Consider the following 22,571-nt stretch of genomic DNA (forward strand, 5'->3'; position numbering starts at 1 on the left):
AGAAGGAAGCCCGCACAGCCGCATATATCCTAAGGGGGCAGGACTACTGCCAAAAAGCATTGGAAGGATCTAGCCTGAAAGAACTCCAATGAGGTCTCTGCGCAGGCACAAAGCCCAATCGTGCTGAGCACAGAGACCATTTCGTAGAAGTATATTCATGCAATTAGAATGTTTATTGTCAGATTCATGTCCTGCTTGTGATTTCCCCCCTCCTATCAACTTTGGACATTTGAGGATCGAAGATTGAGGGGGTGAAGAGGTTAGAATCTTGTGACGTGCTCTTCAGAAAGAAAGCTATTAAAAATCAATTTCAATTAATTAGCTCAGAAAAAAGAGAGGCTGTTTAGGAAACAGTACTGGGACACCATCCAAGTTTGGGCATGTTTACCATTTAGCTTTAACAAGCATGGACCCACAACAAAATGTTGCAGTACATCCCTGGTGTGCATGTGTTACTTGAGCCTATGGCAGAGAAGGGTTTGGGGGTGGGGTGGGGAGAATCAAAAGCTAGCAACAAAGACAGGAGTCCATACTCTAAGTTGAGCCTTACTTCATATGCAAATCTTAATTTTTTTGTTTTGGTGGTGGTGCAGGGGAGCTGGTGCTCAGTCCCAGCTCCTTTTCATCCAGCCCTATAGTGCTGTTAACATTCAAGAGTCAATATAACGAAACAGAGCTCTTCAAGTTTTGTGTAAATGCTACAGATTGGGCTAAGGCATGTTTCTTATGTTAAGCCTTATTGTGATTATCTGAACCTCCAGAGCATTCCCATAAAGCTGGGGAGTTAGGCACTGCCCACCAGTACCTGGGAGGTCAGTGCATAACACCAAAAGATTAATTGTGTCAAGACTCCTTCCCTTACAGAAACAGAACAGGGTTAGCTTATTGGTGAGGGAGTCACAAAGTTTCAGCATTTTCTTCTGCAGAAACTATTAGACAGCTTTCCCTTCTCAGAAGCAGAAGAGGTGACTGCCTTGAGAAGTTTCCTGCTCTTTTTCATAAGAACTTAAGAACAGCCCTGCTGGATCAGGCCCAAGGCCCATCTAGTCCAGCATCTTGTTCTGCACAGTGGCCCACAAGATGCTGCAGGAAGCCACAGGCAGGAGTTGAGGGCGTGCCCTCTTTCCTGCCATTACTCCCCTGCAACTGGTACTCAGAAGCATCCTGCCTTTGAGGCTGGAGGTGGCCCACAGCCCTCTGACTGGTAGCCATTGATAGACCTCTCCTCCATGAAGTTATACAAACCCCTCTTAAAGCCATCCAGGTTGTTGGCTGTCACCACATCCTGTGGCAGAGAGTTCCACAAGTGGATCACGCGTTGTATGAAAAAGTACTTCCATTTGTTGGTCCTAGACCTCCTGGCTCTAGTGTTGTGTGAGAGGGAAAATAATTTCTCTCTATCCACTTTCTCCACACCATGCATGATTTTATAGACCTCTATCATGTCTCCCCTCAGTCGTCTTTTTTCTAAACTAAAAAGCCCCAGGTGTTGTAGCTTAGCCTCACAAGAAAGGTGCTCTAGGTCCCTGATCATCTTGGTTGCCCTCTTCTGCACCTTTTCCAGTTCTACAATGTCCTTTTAAGATGTGGTGACCAGAATTGTACGCAGTACTCCAAGTGTGGTCACACCATAGTTTTGTATAAGGGTATTATAATATTAGCCGTTTTATTTTCAATCCTCCCTAATGATTTCCTAGAGCCCTCCTTTCCATCCCCTCCCCTACTGAGTTCCATTAGCTCTGTACTGAGCCAGTGAACATTACATCCCACTGACTAACAAGGGGGTAGTTTGGGGTATTTTTTGGCCCCCTTATGGGGTTTTCTCTGGTTTCAGATTTTTATGAAACCAACATATCTGCGTGTCACCCCGAGTCTCTTGGTACCTCTCACTTGCCTGCGGGCACTCTAGCTCTCTGTCCATAAGGATCATAGTGCTTCCAGCTCTTTTGGAAATAGAATATAGAGTTCAAGAACCACCACCAAGTCAGATTCAGAAATTATACTGTGCATACTCTAGAGGTGTGCAGAACTTGTGAACTTGTAACATTCCATGATGAAATAGGCCATTTTGACTGTTCCAGGATTGAAATAGAACACCCTTGGAAGAAAGGGCCTGTTCTGAGCTCAGAACAAAACAGCCCCATTCTGACATGGAACATTCCAAGTGTCTTGAGTGCCATTTTAAACATTTTTTTAAAATTATTTTCTAAAAATTTAAGGCCAGTGAGGATGGCGAGAGTTATTTACCTTTAAGAAGTTATTACTGGCGGTACCACCGGGCCACTAGCATCTGTAAGTCCCCTTCCTTGTCAGAGCAGCCACAGCCTGCCCACCATCCCGCATGGAGGCAATGCAGTTCTGGCACTGACCTGGCCTCCGCACATGCATGGAGGCCAGATCGGTGCTGGAGCTGTGTCACCGCTATGCATGATGGCGAGTGGGCCACTGCTACTCTGACTGGGAGGGAGACTTACAGGTACCAGCAACCCAGAGGTACCACCAGTAATCACGTCTTAATGAGGTAAACAACAATCGCTGCCCGCTTCCCCTCAGTGCTGCCCTCACCGGCCTTAATTAAAAACAAAAACACAAAACCCTAATGTTTAAAATGGTGCTTGGAACACTTGGAATGTTCTGAGTTAGTTTCATATGATCCTTACACGGTGGTGACAAGTGGCAACACTGGCAGCTGTGCTGGCCAGTCAAAGTTCTTACTACCTCCCTCACTACCCCCACCCGCCCGTTTCTTGCCCAACTAGTTCTCCAAAACCAGGCCTTGTTCAGTTCGATTGCAGACTGAACTGCCCCTGGTTTGATCCGCAATTGAACCTCCGAACCAGTTGGGCAGCGAACCATTGGTGCACACCCTTAATCACAGTAGTATTTAACAGTCAAATTGAGTATATTATAATTTGCAAAAAGTTATACTGTAAAAAAGGTTATTGTTACATCCAATGGGCGCCAGAGGAAAAGGAAACTTGCAGGGGGAGTCCTCCCAAAATACAAAATCACCACCACCACAACGCTAACCCCAAAATGGATAGGAAATAAGAAAACTAAGAAAAAGAAGAAACTGCAAAAGTGGCATGAGATACATCTGGAGAATGGTCTACTAGCTGTTGCCAAAGTTATTGTTAAAAGTTATTGTTAAAAGAAAGAAAACTGAGCAGGAGGATGCTAACAACCCCCCCCCCCCGCCCGCCCCCCGCCAAAGCATGTGCACATTCATTCACTCCTTGGAGAATGTTCTCAAGTGTTTTGAAGCTAGATCTGTTCAGCTTCAAACTCATACATGGAACTGCACAGAGAACACAAAAATGTTAATAATTCAAGCACTACAGTGTGGTATCTACTGTCACATGTTTGCCACTTAGGCTGGCTGGCATACTTCCAGAGGAGGATCTGAAACGAATGCATCATGCCTGCAGTTATGCTGACACAGGAGGCAAAATATTCTTACAAATGCTAAACAGAATAGCTGCTACAAGTTTCACCTTGTTTTAGCTTATTGCTAGATAGCTTAATCTCCAGCATTTCCATTATAATATTAGCAGATGCTTGGAAGAGCCACAAAAAGGTTCAATAAAATACAGAGTAAAATCCACACATATACTCCTTTACTTATTTAAAGCATGCACAACATAAACACCTTCAAAAGCTCTTACCTGTGCTTGTAGGTTGGGTTCAAGACGCATCAGACATCCAATCTGGATTGATTTTGTATGTATTATACCAGCTCCTACAAAATTATCAGGGTTTGGATCTACCTCTTCTAATAAAGCTGTGCCAAAGCCAATGATCTGCCAAAGGAAACCCGAAAGGAGATTTGATCTGGAGGCCAAGAGACAACAACATGTAGAGGGCAAAGAAAGAGGGATTTACAAAGCTTATGACAGTTGGCAATCCTGATCACAGCCCTCTCAGATACTAATGCTGCCTGAAGGAAAAGCATTTTGTCAACCTGAGACTTCTCAGATATGCTCCCTGTGCAGATTTCTTTGATCACAGCTGGAGTGCTATTTGTGGAGAATCAGATCACGTGTAAGATTTCTCCACACAAGGCTCATGTGAAACTCCAGAGTGTCACCAATAACTGGTTTTAGGAACTTTGAGACTTAGCTGCATCGACTGCTGGCAACAACTCATGAGAAACCATCTGTCTCTTCTACCAGCAATAGTAGGGATGTACAGAATGTTTCTAGCTCAAAACGTCCCGACTCGAAACGGGCCATTTCAAGTGTTTTGAGCTTGAAACAGAACACCCTTCAACATAAGGGCCTGTTTTGAGCTTGGAATGGAACAACCCCATTCCAAGTTGGAACGTTTCGAGTGTTCTGAGCACCATTTTGGAGGCCTGTTTTTCTTTTGCTGACTGGTTTTGGCACTGGCTTCCAATTGGCTTGTGATCTCCTTGCTTCTTGTTTGGCTTGTTATGATAATAATCAACTTGATTTGTATGATAAGCCAGCCAAGAAGCAAAGAAATCAGAAGCCAACTGGAAGCCAATGCCAAAACCAGCCAGCAAGGGAAAAAACAGGCATCCAAAATGGTACTCAGAACACCTGAAATATTCCCAGGTCGTTCTGTCAAAACCACCGGCTCAACCTGTTGTTCTGATGGAACGTTCTGAGCATTTGCATTCCTTTCCGAGCTCAGAACAGAACACAAGTCCCATTCCGGGAACATCCCTAAACAACAGGCATGCAGTTGACACTGAAAAGAAAGGCACTTACAAAGTCTAGTCACAGCCTACTGTTTTTCAATTTGAAGAGAACAGATAGCATTTAGTTGTCATGTTAGATGATCAAGTGAATGAAGCCCCATAGACTGCAAAACAAATCACATGCAGTTTGTTTTAATGCCACTCTTCTTCCTTACTAGTGTTTGGTTAATAATAGTTGATGGTGAAATAATTGTCCTGACAATCACCACCATCCCAACTTAGTTTTATTGTGAGAAAGGCAGCTTACTCTAGGAAGCACATTGAACCCAGCTTAGTGTACTAATGTCTTTATTAAGCATTATTATATCTTCTAATAGCTTCCTACACACTAACGAATGCAATGCTGGTTTCAAAGGCAAGAAAAGAAACCCACAAATCAAGTTCACTTTAGCTTGCCATTGGAAGTTCATCAGTATTTAACAAAGTTCAAAACAGCAAGTTACCCACCTTTAGCCAGAACTACTACTAACCTTCGCCTTGGTAATTTCTGTATCCATTGGATGGTTTGCCTTAAAGATGTTCTGCACTTCTTGTTGGGGGCTGTGGTAAAACATTAAGACACCAGAAGTTAACACTATTACACTTTAAGAGCATACAAACATGTGAAAGAGTAACATGATCTTTTATACATGAGCAGTAATTTAGGGTGTATATAGAAATGTGCCTGTCAGCACTTCCTGCAGTGTTTCCCCTCAGGGTGAGCCTGGATTCCCTCGCCTTCACAATGCAGACCTACTGGCCAACAAATAAAATGCTGATTCAGTAGTCCATCTTGAGTGCCTTCCCCACATGCTCCAGGCAGACTGATCATTTTTAAAAAAAAAAGTTTGAAGAACCACATGTACATTCATACACGCACTGCGGAATCAGTTTTTAAAACATTGAAGAACTGATCTGGAGGATGGGGAAAGGGGAGGTTAGTAATGTCACCAATGTTCCAGTCAATAAATACTGTGAACAGCCAACTTCTCTGATGTGAATAGACAGACCTGTTCTGCCCTACCAAGCTCAGTCCTGTAGAGAGGTTTATAGCAAAGGAGATGAGAATACTAGTTCCACACTGAAATAATGCACATCTGGATACACCTTTAGAAGCTTCACGTAATGACCAAGCACTATAGGACAAAGTAATGCCCTATAAATAGTTAATAAAAACCATGCAGGATCTGAACCACCTTACTTGCTCAGTTGTTTCCACCTTTGGAAGAAGTCTTGAGAAGCCATTTCTGTTGGCTGGAAAAATTTGTTCAATGTGATCGGCAGCTTCACAGAAACGTTTTGTAACGTTCCTCCATATCTGAAAAAAGGAAAGTGATGGCAATTTCAAGATAAAGTGCTTTGGTCATTAAAACTCCAACTTCCTCATTATTAAAAGCAAAGGGAGTAGATCTGGAGAAAAGCAGAGGGTGAAGGAAGAGCGTTTATCCCCCCCTGCCCCACAACTCTGCTGATAATTTCTCTGCAGCAAATTATCCTTTCTCTGCTATTCCCCAGCAGAGGATGGTTCTTCCCAGAGCCATGTTTGCTGTCAGCATAGTTCCGTCCAATGGCACTTGAACTCGGGTAGTGCTAAGATGGCAAAAATCAGCCTACATTGAAGCAGGACAGCAACATTATTTTCGAATGTCTTGCCTCTGGTTTCTTTCATCTTAAACAAAAGAAAGAAAACCCTGAAGAGGTATTTTATTCTCCACTCCCCAATTTAATTTCATTCCCTAAGAAGGATTTAAATGCAGAACACACAGCTCCAAATTGAGAGTTGTACCTGAACTGAATATTCAGGACAGGTGCTTCCATGAAGTCTGATATGCACTCGATATTTACAACTTGCTGCATTTGAGCACCCCCCTCCACAGTGGGGTCAACTGGTTTAGTCTGCAGATTTAAGCGTGACAAGCTAAGGAAAAAGATTTTGGCCGGGCTGATGTGGGAAGTTAGGCAGGCATTTTATTCAGTCTATAACCTGTACAACAACAACTTCAAGAATATACCACAGATTATAACATAACCAATACACTTTCTACTACTCGTTAGGTTACATCTTATTATACAAACTGCGGCACAGAATTTGGTCTCTGCAAAAGCTGTCTCTACTTTCTTATCTGCCAACAAATATGAGAAACATTTCCGATCACCCTGGTAAGGACAACAAAAGGGGTATTATAAACATGTTACAAATTATTTGATAAAATTTACAATTTAGAATTATATGCTCAATTGTCACTACCTCATATGAGCTACAGGTGCAAACTCTTTCCTGATGTGGGAAGAAATCTTACAGATTGTTATATGAACACAGTAAATCAAAGTATGAAAGTCAATGGCTGACATCCTGACTAAATTACTCTACAGGAGTCCTACTGAAGTTAAGTGGTCATTTAGAGCAGCTCTTGAGTAACTTAGTCTGATGTGAGTAACTGATGTGAAAACATGAATTAGTACAGGTTTGCTTCTGAATAATCTTTAGGATAACTTGAAAGCATATTGCAGGGCTAAGCATATTGAGCCTTCCTTCAATCCTAGTGCAGCAACAACAGGCTTCATACACCATTTCCAAATATCATGCATGTAAACTGATGCATAGAAGTCTAGCTTAGCAATTACAAGAACAACTTTCTGTAATAGTGAGACCTTGACCTGCTTTATAGAACTGACATCCTTCTTCCTCCAGTCACCAACTGCACAGCTAATGCCAGAGGAACGAGAAGCAGCAGCCAGGCATTAGGAGTGTGCATGGTTCGGTTTGGGCACTATTTTAAGACCACCACTGGACTGGTTTGGAAGTCTTGCGGTCCGGGGGCATGTAGCTTTAAGGGGGGGTGGTAGTACTCCCCCCCCCGCCGCTCTTCCCCCTCCGGCGCTGGTCCTTTTAAAAATCTTCTTGGGGCGGCAGAGTTCCTCCCTGCCACCCCTGCCCCCGTCGTTGTCCTTTAAGCCTTGAACAGAGAAGAGCTAGCGGCGCGCATGCGCTCTTCACAGCGCACGCTCGTCTTTGTCGCTGGCGCGCGCACTGTGAAGAGCGCATGCGTGCTGCTAGCTCTTCTCTGTTCAAGGCTTAAAGGACAACGACAGGTAACAGTTACTTAAAGTTACTTAAAGTAACAGTCCCCCCCTGTGCCGGACCGGGGGAATACCGGACCGTGCACACCCCTAACCAGGCATCTCTCTACCATGCCTGGACTCAGACCTGTCAGGAATGCCCTCTCTCAAGCAATATTTTGTTCTTTGTTTTACGGGTGTTTAGTCACTTTGGGTGAAAACCAGGATAAAGATAAAACCAAATCAAAACACCAGTTCACAGAGGTTCTTCTCAGAACCTCTCAGTGAACCAGAACTGAACCTAAAATCTCAAGGCTGACTTGAACCTAAACTGTAACTGCCCCCTAAACAAAAAAGCAGTAACCGGTTCAGAATAAAGAATCAGGCACTCAGATTCTTGTTCAGGCATGGTCAGGTTGAGAATCTTTTGTTTATCAATAGAAAGAAAGAAACAATAAACTTTTTTTAGCATTGGGAGAGGGAGAGAGAGAACAAGGCCTGAACAATGCCATTTAATAAAAATATTGTTTGCAGTTCCTGCTACTCACATAAGTACAGAGACCATTTTTCAGATCAAATTTATTCTATCACCCAAGCAATCAAATATGAATGACAGAATTCTGGAAAAATTAGTATTCATGTAAGCAAACAACAAAGTAAGCAACACTTTTCTTCTCATTCCTTTTTATTTTTAATTGTTGGTTAATGCTCTGTTTTCCTGTTTTATCCTGTTAAAATAGAAGAAAACAGAGCAGCAACCAACAATCAAATGTAAAAGGGAATGAGAAGGAAAGTGTTATTAACATTGTAAAAAAAATATTTTTCTTCAGGTTAATAGCCATTATTGAACTCGTTTTGTAAATTTACATTGCAAGCAAAAGAGTTTCATATTCTACATAAGAGGTATTCTAAAACTGGTTCACAGTGTCTGAACTGGTTACCAACAGACTTTTCAAAGTGCCTAAACCAGAACGGAACCAAAGAGTTTAAAAATGCTGCTGAACCTGAATAAGATCCAAATTTTCAATGTTTTAACTTAACTTTCTTATAAAGATTTAAAAAATTATGGAATCGGCATAATAAACTTCTAGTAAATTGGGGCCTATCCTTCCTCCAGATCTAACTCTGATTAGAAGTAGGGGTGTGCACGGAACCCCCTTGAACACTCCCCGGTTTGGTTCTGGGTGCCGGGAGGTTCCACGAACAATTTTTAATTTTTTTTTTAACTTACTCCCTTCAGGGGAGTTGGAGATGGGGGGGGCTGCGAAGGTTCCCCCTCCCCATGCCGGACTCCCTTATTGCCGCCACCGGCTGTTCGGCCAGCTCTTTTGCCTCCCCCCTCTGGCGTGGTGGCCATTTCGGAGGCCGCCGCGCCTGCGCAATTGATCTCTGCATGGCCCGGGTCATGCAGAGGCCAATTGCGCAGGCATGGTGGCCTCCAAAATGGCCACCGCGCAGAGGGGGAAGGCCCAAACAATCGGGGGGTGTTCGGTCTGGGGTCGGACTGAGAAGGGGGTGGTTCGGTTCAACCCTGAATGGTCGAACCGAATCTGTTTACACATCCCTTATCAAAAGTGGGGAGGGTCTGCTTGCCTGTCTTCCCAACAGAACATCCTTTGGCAGTTCTTCTCTATATTGTGCTCAGCTCAGAGACGACGAGTGCCTTTGCTTGATAACCTCCATTTTTTTCCTGCTGCACTAATCCCTGTAACCATGTAAGCTCACATCTATATTACTTTTACACACACACACACACACACACACACACACACACACACACACACACACACTTTTCTCTATGCTTAGGAGACTCAAATAAAGGATATTTGACTGAAGATCATCTGAACAAATTAGCGTTGGAGTAAAGTTTAAGAATTGTGTTGATGTTTTGTTACCATAAAATATGAACATTCGACCTAGAAAGAAAACAACACTTCAGTCATATGATCCAAGTAACGACAGACATTTAAGTTACCACCAGAGCCGGATCACGAATGTTTTACTTTGTTTTTATTTTATTGTAAACCGCCCAGAGAAGTAAGTTTTGGGCGGTATAAAAATATGTTAGTTAAAAAATAAAATAAAATAAAATAACACAACACAACACAACACAACAGAACAGAACAGAACAGAACACAACACAACACAACACAACACAACACAACACAACACAACATTTTATAAATGCATTATTTTAAAAGTTAAGATCCATGTGTACTATTTTCAGGCTGCTTTTTAGAAAGGCCATCTGGTGTGGGTTTTTTGGGTGGAGGAGAACTTCTACAATTTTCAACATTTGCAGTTTTGTATAAGCCCAGTGAGTATGGTGTGAATATTGTATGCACACAGAATGCAGTAATTTGACATTACTATATGGGCTCACAACTGTGAACTGTAAGTTCCGCAGAAGTGCCAACAAAACAAATCCAATTTACAGACTGATGCACACGGAGCAGGGGTGGCATTCCCTAGGACATTGGCTTCAGTGTGTTGAAAATAAACATGCAAGTCCCAAGTATGCCCACTTGAAGCAAGTCAGGAGAGTTTCAAGGTGAGACACAGGCAGAATACCGACAAGTATTAATAGTAGAACAGGAACAGAATTTCCCAGAGCCTTTCAAAGACTGAGAAAGTGTCCAGTGGGAAGCTCCCTTCAGAATATAAGACATCTCTCTATCAGCTGATGTGTGCATCTCTAGGCAGTGTACATGCTTTAAAATACAGGAGAACCTAATTAATCGCAAGACTCCATATCCACTGTTTTGTGTATCCGCAGTTGAGGAATTGGCAACGGCCTTGGTATACACAAAAAACCCAGCAACTAAAGGGTTAAGTTTCGCGTATCTGAGGTCATTTCCGGCCACCATTTTGAGATCAGGAGACTCAAAATGGCTCCTTTTGCAGAAAAAAGGGCAAATGAAACCCCCGTAATTTTCAGCTGACATTTTACTGTTGGGGGGCATTGCTGTGCTGCTGGAGACCTGTGAATTACAGTAGGCCCCTCCCCCCTACATTTTAATGGCCATTTCCCCCTTTTTTGAACATTTCCCCAACCTCCAGGAACCTAACCCCCACGATCCCATTGCCTCCATATTAACGGTTTCCAAATCCGCGGTAGCAGGGGAGAATGGAACCCCTACAAATATGGAGGTTGTCCTGCACAACAAATGTAAAATCAGAATAAAAAAGTTAAAACAATTCCATAGAATAAAAACAGTTAAACAGTTTAAAATCAATTTTAATTAAAAGCCTGAGAAAACAGGCATACCTTGAGGGTCTTCTTAAAAGCAACCCGAGATAGAAAAGCTTTTATTTTGACAGAGAATGTATTCCAAAGCTCTGGAACAGCCGCAGAAAAGGCCAGGTCCTGAGTCATCACCAAACAAGCCGGTGGCAACTTTAACCAGACCTCCCCAAATTTTAAGACATGGCAGAGTTCATGACAAAGGAAATATCTCTTTTGCCATAAGAACTCTATGATATTTCATTTGAGACCCAAACAACACTTAAAAAAAAAATAAACTGTACACACACACAGCGCCTGTATTGTTCTTACCCAAGTTCTGTCGAAATTCAGATTTCAGACCAATCTGTAGTAACTGATTCTCAAACAGGACTCCATTATTTTTGCAAACAAACCTAGGAGAAAAGGAACAGTCATACTACATAAATTATGTTTTAGATACATGTTTTAGATACATTACATACTGTTATTAAACTCCTCAGTACAGCTATGTCACACCCAGGAGCATTAGCAAGTCAGAATGAAGCAGGAAGAAAGACAATCAGAATAAAAATTAAAGCTAGGCCAGATAGTCATTGCAATAAAGTGGCATTCTCTAGCTATTAAAAGGTTGTCCTCCTAATAGGGAAATATTAGGAAGCTACAGAACACATCTCTCAAACATGTGATTTGAGGACTGGGCAATGCAGGCTCTGCAGACAAACACAATGTCAAGTGAGTGAAGCTTAGCAAGTATGCAAGACATGATAAAATTTCATAAACACATCTAAATCACACATCACTTGTTTAAGACTATTAGGAAGATTTTTAATTCAAACTCCAGTACATATCTGCTGCTATATTAACCTATTGCCAAACTGGGATTACCATAACATTTACTGAGGAGTTTAACTATTCTAGGGAAAGCTAATTAGGTCAACTTTAACGTACCCAACACATATTTAATTACATGACGGACCTACAGAACATCATAAACAGTTTTAGCTTAGTTTTCAAATAATGATTATCCAAGGCCAAAGGCTAGCGCTAGCGCTCTCACTCTCTCTCTCCCCCCTCCCCCGGTCTCTCTATACATGTATGACTTTCAAACATCAAAATTAAACTATATGAATAATATAATGTAAGAATTAGTACAGTCTAATAGACACAGATCTGAAAGGCCCACTGTCTAATCTTGGGCTAGACCATGTCTCGATTCCTCAGTCATCTGTTAAATGGACATTGTGGCTCACCTCATAGGGATGTTCTGAGGACAGACCTATGAAGCAGTTAGCATGTAATATGCAACATAAAACAATTCTTTTAACCAATATGTTAATATGAATTAAGTCCCCCCATACTTGATTATTGCTTTGCTATTTTCACTGCAGAAAAAAATTATACAATATAATCGAATGTATTAACTGATTTTTACTTTGGATGTTGACAGTGCAGCACATTCTTAAAATATTAATCAAGAACAAAATGAGAGTGAAGCTTACAGCCTTCATTTGAAGCGGTGAGGGCTGTAAGCATGATGGCAGGCACTTCTGTGATCGGCAGGCTCAGGCACCCTTTGAATGTAAGATTTAAGTGAATAGATGTAATAAGTTGGGGGGGGGTGAGAGTACACTACTACTACTGCCATTTTCTTGTACAGTATATTATTTTGAATGCTTAGATATGGAAATATAAATGTGTAACAAAAAAAGATCAACTATTGCATTTTTATCATGTCTACTCCCCAGAGGAGGATATTGCTTACTCTGGTCTGCTATTAACACCCAAAATATTTGAAAGAGAAAGCCTCTTTTAATTAAAAGTTGCACCAGTTGCCCAGTCCTGCAAGGTTTAATATTGCTTACTTGTGAAAAAGCTCATCAGCATCATGCACAGCATCAGCTGGTTCCTCAGAAACTACCTGCTCAGTTGAAGCCAGGTCAGGACTAAATTGAAGCAGTGCAAAGAAGAAAGGAGGCAGCACAGAGATAGACGTTAGTTAGAAGACAACTTTTTGTGGGGGGGATCCCCTCCTCCTAATCCATTCAATAGAGCATTATAGTATGCACCTTGTACAAGCTAATATAGGACCTATAATCCATTTCCTCACCTGCCAAATACCTGCCGAACACCAAGAAAAAGACTGAGAAAACTGCTTTGCTACTCCAAATCCACCTTAATGGTATTATACACTCATATCAAAGAGACATTTAAAAGAGTTTTGGCAATACCCACTGTTCTGCAACACTACAGCATTCCTTTGATTTATGGCCAGAGCTTGAGTTTTGTCTCAACATTATGTGAATTCATAAGGCAAGCCCAAAATGTTCAGGGACCACATTGAATTCAGAGTCCTGCCCAAACATTTTACAAAGATACGAGTACCTCCGCAGCACCAGAGGAAAGGGATCGCCAGTAGCCAATTCAAAAGGCCAGACTAGGCAAGAGGAGTCAGAAAAACTATTTAGGGCTCACTTTCTCTTCTCTTCCCTAGCAGAGCTTTAAGAGACTTTGAGCAAAAGTTACCAAACTCAGATTATTCACAGCTATCTCATATATCCGTGGTGTGGTGTGGGACAGTGATTAGAGGGTTAGACTAGGGCAGGTGAGACCCAAGTTCAAATTCCCACTCAGCCATGAAACTAACTAGGTCACTCTGGGACAGACACCTATCTCTCAGTCTAATCTACCATACAGGGTTACTAGGATAAATATAACCATGAATAGGCTTTGGGCTCCGTGGAGGAAGAGCGGGATACAAGTATAAATAGGTAAATATCAGGATATTAAACAGTGACAGAGTCTGAATATAAATGAACAACACACTAATGCTTCAGAACTAACTAGTTCTCTGAAACCAGGCGGCTCAGCTTCAAGGCTCCAGTTCTTGTTGGTCTATAACACATCATCCCCAGCCAGTGGCTAATAGGTATGATGGGAGTTGTAGTCCAACAGCTGGAGGACTGACATTGTGCACCCTATCATAAAAAGACATACAACATACGATCCTGAACTATGGCAAAAGACTGCTATCAGATATATTCAGTGTCTTCACTCTTGACATGTTAATAGCTGTTAACCACAGAAACTGAATAAGCAACTTTACTACTCTCATTATCTCAGGGCAATTTAGAGGAAGAGCAGAATATAAATGTATAAATAAATAATTAAAATAAATTAAAATAAAATAAATTTCATAGATGGAAGACTGGCCAAGTACTGACCTGTGGGCCAAATCTGGCCCTTCATAGCCCATGAGACAGATTAACCCAGCTTTACCCATAAGGAAAATTATTCTCTGTGACAAAAACATTTTTTAAGCTGTATACAATGTGTACAGTATACATATTTGTATAAAACACTATGTCCAAGTACATGTGCTCTGTAACTAAAGTGTGCCGTCAAGTCGACTTCGACTCCTAGCGCCCACAGAGCCCTGTGGCTTTCTTTGGTAGAATACAGGAGGGGTTTACCATTGCTTCCTCTCACGCAGTATGAGATGATGCCTTTCAGCAAATTCCTATATTGCTGATGCCTGATATAGTACCAGCAGGGATTTGAACTGGCAACCTTCTGCTTGTGAGTCAAGCATTTCCCCACAGCAACACTTAAGGTGAACTAGGAAACCCCTATTGCTAAATGGTGCCAAATTCATTATGCAGTTTGACCACTTGCAAGGGGGACAGTTTGTATGTCAAGCAACATTCCAGGCCCCTACCCCTGGCCTGTCTGGGGTAGAACAACCTCCCAAGATGACGACTGATATTGCCTACCCTTCTTCAGGGAATAGGCAAGTTATGATACTGAAATTGGTAGTGGCCAGGAAAAAATAAAGTAATGGAAGAAAGCTTTCCCCCTCCTATGATACATCAATGTATGAAAATACCTTGCAAAGTTATCTTCAGAACCTGGAGCAAGGGATGCAGGAGCTGCAGAAGAGTCTGAGAACACATCCACCAACAAGCTGCCACTAGATGCTGGGGGTGGGACAGAGTTTGTGACTGAGGCTGCACCAAGTCCTAGAAGATCTGCTGAAGGAGATGGAGTAGACTGGAAGAAAAGATAGTTGAATATTACACAATGAAACATGGCCTCCAGGAATAAAAGATACAAGCCACTGCCAAGCCCTCTGCTCACTCTTTCCACCCAAGCTGAAGTTTATGAAGGCAACTGTGTGATTAATCATGTTGATTTTGGATTTGTTTATTTATTAATTTATATTTATATTCTGCTTCCAGGCCAATAAATTAGCTCCTAAAGAGACTTTATAATTAGTAAATCAGTCAATTACAATAAAGATATTTAATAAACACTGCTAAGTCAACTTACACAACATTGAACACACACTAGCAACCAAGCAATCAGCACAGACATCAGTTTAACAATGGGGGTGGGGGGGGAGGAGAAAGCATTTCCCATAGATGGATTCTGCAATCAAAGTCGTAACACAGGAAGATTGGTTTATATCCAGATTAGCATAGAGCTAGCATAATGATGTGCAAATAAAGGAACATCTATTTTAGACTAATTCTTATACTAGTGGGAGATATCGAAATATTGTCAACTCCTTACATGTGTTCCAGAGGTTTTCCACTGGCACTTGTGCAACATTGTGCAGCACCACAACTGCACAGCTCCGGAGACTTATGGGCATGCTTGTTGCACTATCACAACACCAGTCTGGATGTCAGGTACTGTAAATACCTGACATCTACTTCCAAACCACGGCTGGATTCTCAAGGCATCAAAATTTCACTTATGAGTAGGTTTATATTCACTCCCTGCTCATGTTTTGATTTTAGTTCCAGATAAGTTCACAGGAACATATGGGACTGAAAGTAATATCAGCAATGGTCCAATCTACACGAGAGCCCTTCTTAGGCTGGGAATAAAATTAGTGATTGTGCATAAATGTATTAACACAAATTCAACTGTATCAGCTTTAAATGAGGCAATCAAAATAAACCAAAAATCATTTTAAAAAATTATTTCAACAACCCTAGAGTACCTTGCTTTATAAATTTTTTGATGATGAATATTTATATACCACATTTCAACAAAAGTTCCCAAAGCAGTTTACAAAGATAAATACAAATAAAATAAAAATGGATCCCTGTCCCTAAAGGGCCCACAATCTAAAATAAAACATAAGACAGACACCAGCAACAGCCCTTGGAGAGATGCTGTGCTGAGGATGGCTAGGGCTAGTTGCTCTCCCTCTGCACAATAAGGAGAATCACCACTTTTAAAAGTTGTCTCTTTGCTCAGTTAGAAGGGGAAATTATCTTTACAATAATTCAAGTTGACAGAGTAAAACTTAAGGATGCTTTGAGGTATATTTAAACTTGCTTTGACCTAAACCAATAGACAGATACCAAACATGTGATTACCAAAATAATAACGCTATTTTTAGAAGTGCTTGTGTAGTGATCAGCCACCCCTCCCATAAAGAGTTAACCGAAAGTGAACCTTGTCCTGACTAACAGGCTGGTGAACTCCAGGGCTCAGCCAATCAGCACTCCAGGTAGGTGGGACCTAGAGAACTGTTGGGAGGAAGAGAAGAGTTCTTTGTTAGAAGAAGCTGGCTGGGAGTGCAAAGGATGACTTTCGGCCATAAAGGCTGCAGGAGAATGTCCTTTCAGCAAGTCCTGGGGAAGCCAGGAGGATAGGAAGCTTGAATTCTCATCCAGGATTTGGGTGAGTTCAAGGCAATGAAGCCAAGGATTTGGCTTCAGGAAATAGTCTAGGGAAAAGTTCGTTTAGTCAGACTTAGCATTCAACTTTTGCTTTCTTTTGTGTGTTTTGCATATCCCTGCAACTATTCTAGGATTGTTTACCTGTAACGTAACTAAGCTAAGAAACGGTAGTCTTCACCCATCCAGCCAGGGCATTGTAGAAGACTCTGTAAGCTTTTAAAGGTGCTTTTGTATTTTCCTACATCCCTGTTCCTTGCACGTGGGGTACTTTTTGAAGCAATCACTGAGAATTTTTCCCCTGTAACTAAAAGCTGAGGGAGCTTCAGACCGAAGCAGTCTGTAGCATTTGAATAATGGCTTTTTCTTTCTTTTTGTTCTTTGCATTTTACAAGCCTCTCTAAGTGAATTTTTTTTTTTTTGCTCAGGAGAAAGAGGGGGCTGAAAGGGGTTTTTCCTCCTATCTCTCTGGTGCAAACACACCTCAGGATGGGTCATCAGCTACCAATTTTCTCACCACGTGTAGGCTTGCACATGGAAGATTTCTGAGTATTTTCCCCATACCAAAAGGAGGAGAGTTTCCCTGGGATTTCCCCCACAAGCCCAGGGAGGGTCAAGCTCTGTGATAAAGAGGGGTGGTGGCAGCAACCTTTTTTGAAACTACCAGAAATACAAGAAAGTTTATGGAAAAGCCTTGCTTGGAAAGCACAGAGGAGATGATTCAGCATTTTTCTTTCCCTCATGTGGGCTTGCTCTGAGACAAAGGCTGTAATGTGTTACAGCTTGTATCTTAAGGAGCAGGAGTGGAGGAAACTCACACAAGTCAACTTCCTTGTCCTCTCCTCGGCAGAGAAGCCCCCTGACCCTCTGCTCCTGAGGGTCAGGGATCCTCTGGAATAGGTTTGTATGAGGTACAAAGGACTACAGGGGAGGAGAGTTCAGTGAACGTTTCCCTTGCACCATTGTGAAAACAGAAGGCACTTAGGATACAATCCTTAGCCCGTACTATATGGACACCCCGAGTTTGACAAAGGTCTGGAAACAGCTTCTCTAGTAGCATATAGGTACTGATGGATACCCTTTCCCTTTACAAGCAAGTCGGTAGAACCAGCATGTTTGCTGCTGAAACAAACCTACCACAGTGCTAGCATTGACAAGTGTAGTTTCAGTGCCACCATTCACATCTGAGTTTCTCTCCTTCTTTGTCTCCTCCAAGTCTGTAACTGTGTTGGGGCCTTTTTTCTTCTTGAGCTTGGCTAGAATGGAGGACTCCCTCTCTGGAAATGGAGGCATTTCTTCTAACACCGTCGCCTTACAAGGAAAACAAACCTTATGAGGCCAAGATGCATGTACTTCAGAAAGATAGGACATAAACTATAATTACTGAAATATTACTATTTTCTAAATCCTACAATTTATAAAAATAACTATTGTCTAACCCTAACCTTCACTGACAGCAGACAGGAGTCCCTTAATCCACAAACCATTCAAGTGAACAACTTAGCACAAAAGCTAATACTGGATTTGCATAAACAAGGCTCACACAAATGGCATGGCTCTTTCACTCCCAGTCTTTAGGAGACTTCTCTTTTTAGTCAGGCCTATGGCCAATGAGTAGCTGTTGTCCAATTTCAGAGGGTATTTTAAATGAATCCTTATTATTATTATCCTTATTTTAATTTCTTGTTCACCACCATGGGGTCCCAGGACAAAGGGCGGTATATAAATGTAAATAAAAAGCGTAAAGTATTAGACTCCATGTTCAGCTGTGCATACATACCAAGATATCTGTACTTGCAATTGTACTGAGTCTCAAGTATTCAACAGCTCTCTGCTGTAGCTCAACGTCGGCATTTTTTAGCTGGCTATCACTGCGCAATACATCTTGAATAGTAGTTTTTATCTCAGGAAATAAGTTCACAAACTTGATATAAGTAGACAAAAGCAGTGCTCGAGTTGGGACACTACAGAGATGGAACTTGGAGTGTAGCAGGTTGAACTGGATCAGAGGACTGAGAAAACACAGGCAAGATTACAATTCAATGAGCTTCTAATTATGTGTTTGATGCAAGAAGAGGAGGAATTCAGTACTTAACACATCTTGGGATTTTACATCATTGCATTTTGGTAGCCATGGGTTTTAGGATTCGATTCTATGCAGCTACTATACACCAGAGATACAGGGATGGAGAATTTCAGGTTCACATACCAACCGAAGCACCAACCTCACTTCCATGTAACCTCTTGCCTCCACGGCTCTATGCAGTCATGTTCTTCATAAGCCATGACAGCCCAGAACAGGATATCTGTGACCTATTTCAAGGGCTTCATCTCACCCCACACCTCTGGGAAGGAATATATTAGCAAGAGGAGCCCCACAATTATAATAGCAGAGCAAAAATCTAATACTGAGCACAACTGAAAAGGTTAGTTCTGTTATTGGGACAGAACCCTCCAGACAGAGACCTTTTTAGCCAAGAACTAACTACCTACCCACCCACCCACACATGTACATGGGCAGAACACCAAAAGAGGTAGTGTGAATGTCTGCACAAGTTTATGCAGGCAAACATGCTTTTTTAGTGTGCAGGAATGAGCACACATCAGTGTAGTCCACTGGCCAATTTACAATTGGCCACACATCTATTATGCCAACATTCACCATTCTTACCTAGATCTTGGATCACCAGCAATCAGATTTCCAAATTCTCCCAAGATGTAACCACCTACTTTTACCAAGTTCTCATGGCAGGCTGGTGCTTGAAGAGCCTATAAAAATACATTTGAATCTTATCAGTTGCTTGTTTAGTAGAAACTAAAACATGTCTGCAAGTAGTCTCAGACTGGAGAGCAATGTGTCCTATCACAGAGCTCCTTCTAATATATTAATTTTTAATGCCCCCCGCCAAAGATAACATTAGCCCTATGGAAAGAAAAATGCCACGGGGCCATGCCAGCTGTTAGTGGCTAGTGTGCACAGAGAACGAACACCATGGCATGACATGAAGAAAATTTGTTTAGAAACGGTTGCTCTATTTCTCTTTCTAGTCAATATATTGATGCATTTGTATCCCACCTTTTGGCTAGCATACATAAAATTCATTAACATTTCATTAAAATTATTACAGCTTATAAAAGTTAATCAGAAGAAGATAATAGAGTTGGACAGTAGAATTGGGGTTAACAAATGTAAATTTGTCTTGGGATAAAGTAATTAAATTTCTTTTCTCCGTATAAAAACACACTATACTGCTACCTTATCCCCAGTAATGATAGAAGAATTCTCAGTCAATAATTTCAAGCTTGAAAGACATTCTTTTCTCCTACATCACCAATTAGAGGGACAGATGGCAGATTAGCAGCCAGGCAGTTTATCTCATTGTGACAGGAGTAACCTAGAAAGCTCCTCAAACCAGAGAGGCCTTATCAAGAGCTTGCAGAATGAGGATCAGCTGCAAGTACAGGACTCATGTGAGTTAACTAGATAATCTTGACAAAAGGGAAGTAGCAGCTTCTAGCTTTTGAGGGAGGCGTTGGTGCTGGGCTCCTTGTGGCCATCTCTTGAGACAACAGGGTCACAGAAACTATGGTGCAGGGTAAGAGGGCCAGATAAGTCCCTGGATACTCTTATAGGGATCTGCAATGGAGTGCTGGAAGGGTCATGGGCCAATATGGATACTGTGTCATCAAGAGGGAAGAGGCATCCAAGTGCACGGGCCACTTTGACAGAGGCTGTTCCTTCTCAGTAGTGAAGTCCTGAATGCATGTATAGTTAGCATGCCAGCCCATGTTTCTGTCCTCCCACTCCGGTGTTCTCTAGAACACCACAGAATACCAGATGCTACCTGCTCAGTTTGGCCTGATTTTATACCCACAAAGCTTGTGCCAAATATTTTCCAAAACAGTTATTCACATGTTAACAGTCAATAGTGACTTTCTTAGGCTCAGACTGGAGCTATGCAGTCCTTCTCAATTCCAGGTTTTAAATTGCTTACATATAAAACCATTTTGGAGTAGCAGAAGAAAAACGGCTTCTATGTACAGTTTAGATTTTCTACTGAAGATTCAGCATAGTTTGTTAGACATTTGGCAATGCTGGATGACAGAAACCAATTATTACTTTTTCTAGACAACTGCCGTTCCTTCTACCATCTGGTACATGGAGTGCTGTTTATGCAAACATAAGCCAGTCCTCTATCTTCTCACTGCAGTTCAAAGATTTTCACAAAAGTAAAAAATGGTTTCCTGTCTTACCTCAAAGACAGTCTTTGCTGCATATCCTTGTACATCATCTCTGTTAATTACAATCTGAATAACTCGATACCACACCTCTTCACTAACATAGTCTCCAGCAATCCGAATCAAGTTCAAGATTGTATCCACATACCAGGTGTAGTCCACAGCATATTTCTCAGCTAGAATTGCAACCTTTAGAACCTGGGCAAAAATAAACCCAAACTTAAAAACACAAACTCCTCATTTGTACAATGAGTTTCTACAACATTTGACATCCACCTATTCAGAACAAAAAAGTATAGAAAACTTTAAAATGGAAAAATAGAGCAGTTCCCATATATTCTGTTTCATCAAGGCTAGCTAGCAAAAACAAGCACTGATTGATTGAGTGCCGTTAGCCCTTAGCAACCACATAGATAGATTCTCTCCAGGATGATCTGTCTTCAACTTGGCCTTTAAGTTTCATTGCTGTTGTAATAGAGTCCATCCACATTGCTGCTGGTCATCCTCTTTTTCTCTTTTCTTCAACGTTTCCCAGCATTATGGACTTCTCAAGGGAGCTAGGTCTTCGCATAATGTGTCCAATGGAGATAGTTTGAGCCTGGTCATTTGTGCCTCGAGTGAAAATGCTGGATTGATTTGTTCTCTGACCATTTTGTTTGTTTTCCTGGGTGTCCATGGTATCCTCAAAAGTCTTCTCCAGCACCAAAGCTCAAAAGCGTCAATACTTTTCTATCTTGCTTCTTCGAAGTCCAGCTTTCGCATCCATAGAGTGTCACGGGAAAAACCATTGTCTGAACGATTCTAATCTTTGTAGGTGTAGAACAAGCATCCTGTAGTACAAAAGACAAATACAATCCTATCTCGACAAAAATTAGTGGCTTGAAGAGGGTGAAATGGTTTTATACTGCGATCAGCATAAATCGCATCTCTGAGCTAGGCTGATGTTATCAGCTCTTTTTAAGAGTAAGCAAATTAAAATGTGATAACTTTGGTCTGTACAACTCACATAATTTGCAGAGCATCAGTGCCAACCACTTTAATACTAAAGGAATGGCTGGTGTAATTTTGAAGTCTGTCATATGCAGATTTTCCTCTCTGACAATTCAAAACAGTTTACATGACTCAGTCATTCTTATGAATGGCTTCGGTTAAGATCTTCAACATGCCATTTCAAGCCCCCCAAAGTAGCAAAATCCCCTGCTCTTGACTTCCTTAGCATCACTTTGCTTTTGACAGCCTGATTATCTTAGTTACCACAGAAGTTAGAGAAGGGGGGGGGATGTCTAAACATAACAAGGCATCAATGCAATGGGAGTCAGGGGGATTAGGTTCCTGGAGGCTTTAAAAAGACTAAATGAAAGAAATAAGAGAAAGTGCTGTACCGTGCTCTTCAGGTCTCCAGCTGTCCTGCAATGGCCCCCAAAAGCCCCAATTTCACTATTTCCCCACAAAAAAATCATGGGGGAAATTTGTTTTTTTAAGGAAGAGGCATAAAATGGCTCTGCTAGGCAAAATGGTGGCCAGAAATGACCTCAGAGGTAATTTCTGGCCACATGGGAGCTGTAGATATGCACTTTCAACAACATATACCGAAGTTGGGTCCCCATTGCTTGACTGTGGATACACAAAACCACGACTGTCAGGACCACGTGTG

At 41.6% G+C, this 22,571-nt stretch overlaps 1 protein-coding gene across 5 annotated transcripts in view; it reads right to left on the minus strand.

Annotated features, from left to right (window-relative positions):
- Positions 1-22,571, minus strand: part of AP2A2 (adaptor related protein complex 2 subunit alpha 2) — an 85,100-nt gene that overhangs the window by 10,121 nt on the left and 52,408 nt on the right. For 2 of the 5 annotated variants that reach the window (XM_053245810.1, XM_053245715.1), the window contains exons 11-22: positions 20,933-21,115; positions 19,350-19,447; positions 18,459-18,690; positions 17,816-17,989; positions 14,872-15,035; positions 12,851-12,931; positions 11,319-11,401; positions 9,589-9,678; positions 6,489-6,612; positions 5,904-6,020; positions 5,194-5,263; positions 3,666-3,800 (exon numbers count right to left, since the gene is read on the minus strand). In XM_053245810.1, the coding sequence (XP_053101785.1) occupies positions 3,666-3,800; positions 5,194-5,263; positions 5,904-6,020; positions 6,489-6,612; positions 9,589-9,678; positions 11,319-11,401; positions 12,851-12,931; positions 14,872-15,035; positions 17,816-17,989; positions 18,459-18,690; positions 19,350-19,447; positions 20,933-21,115 (1,551 nt within the window). Of the gene's footprint in view, positions 1-3,665; positions 3,832-5,193; positions 5,264-5,903; positions 6,021-6,488; positions 6,613-9,588; positions 9,679-11,318; positions 11,402-12,850; positions 12,932-14,871; positions 15,036-17,815; positions 17,990-18,458; positions 18,691-19,349; positions 19,448-20,932; positions 21,116-22,571 lie in introns of all 5 variants that reach the window. The other 3 variants (XM_053245933.1, XM_053245879.1, XR_008306183.1) reach the window with 2 other exon arrangements.

The sequence above is a fragment of the Hemicordylus capensis genome, chromosome 1 (genome assembly GCF_027244095.1).
Source record: "Hemicordylus capensis ecotype Gifberg chromosome 1, rHemCap1.1.pri, whole genome shotgun sequence".
In the NCBI taxonomy this organism is placed as follows: Eukaryota; Metazoa; Chordata; class Lepidosauria; order Squamata; family Cordylidae; genus Hemicordylus; species Hemicordylus capensis.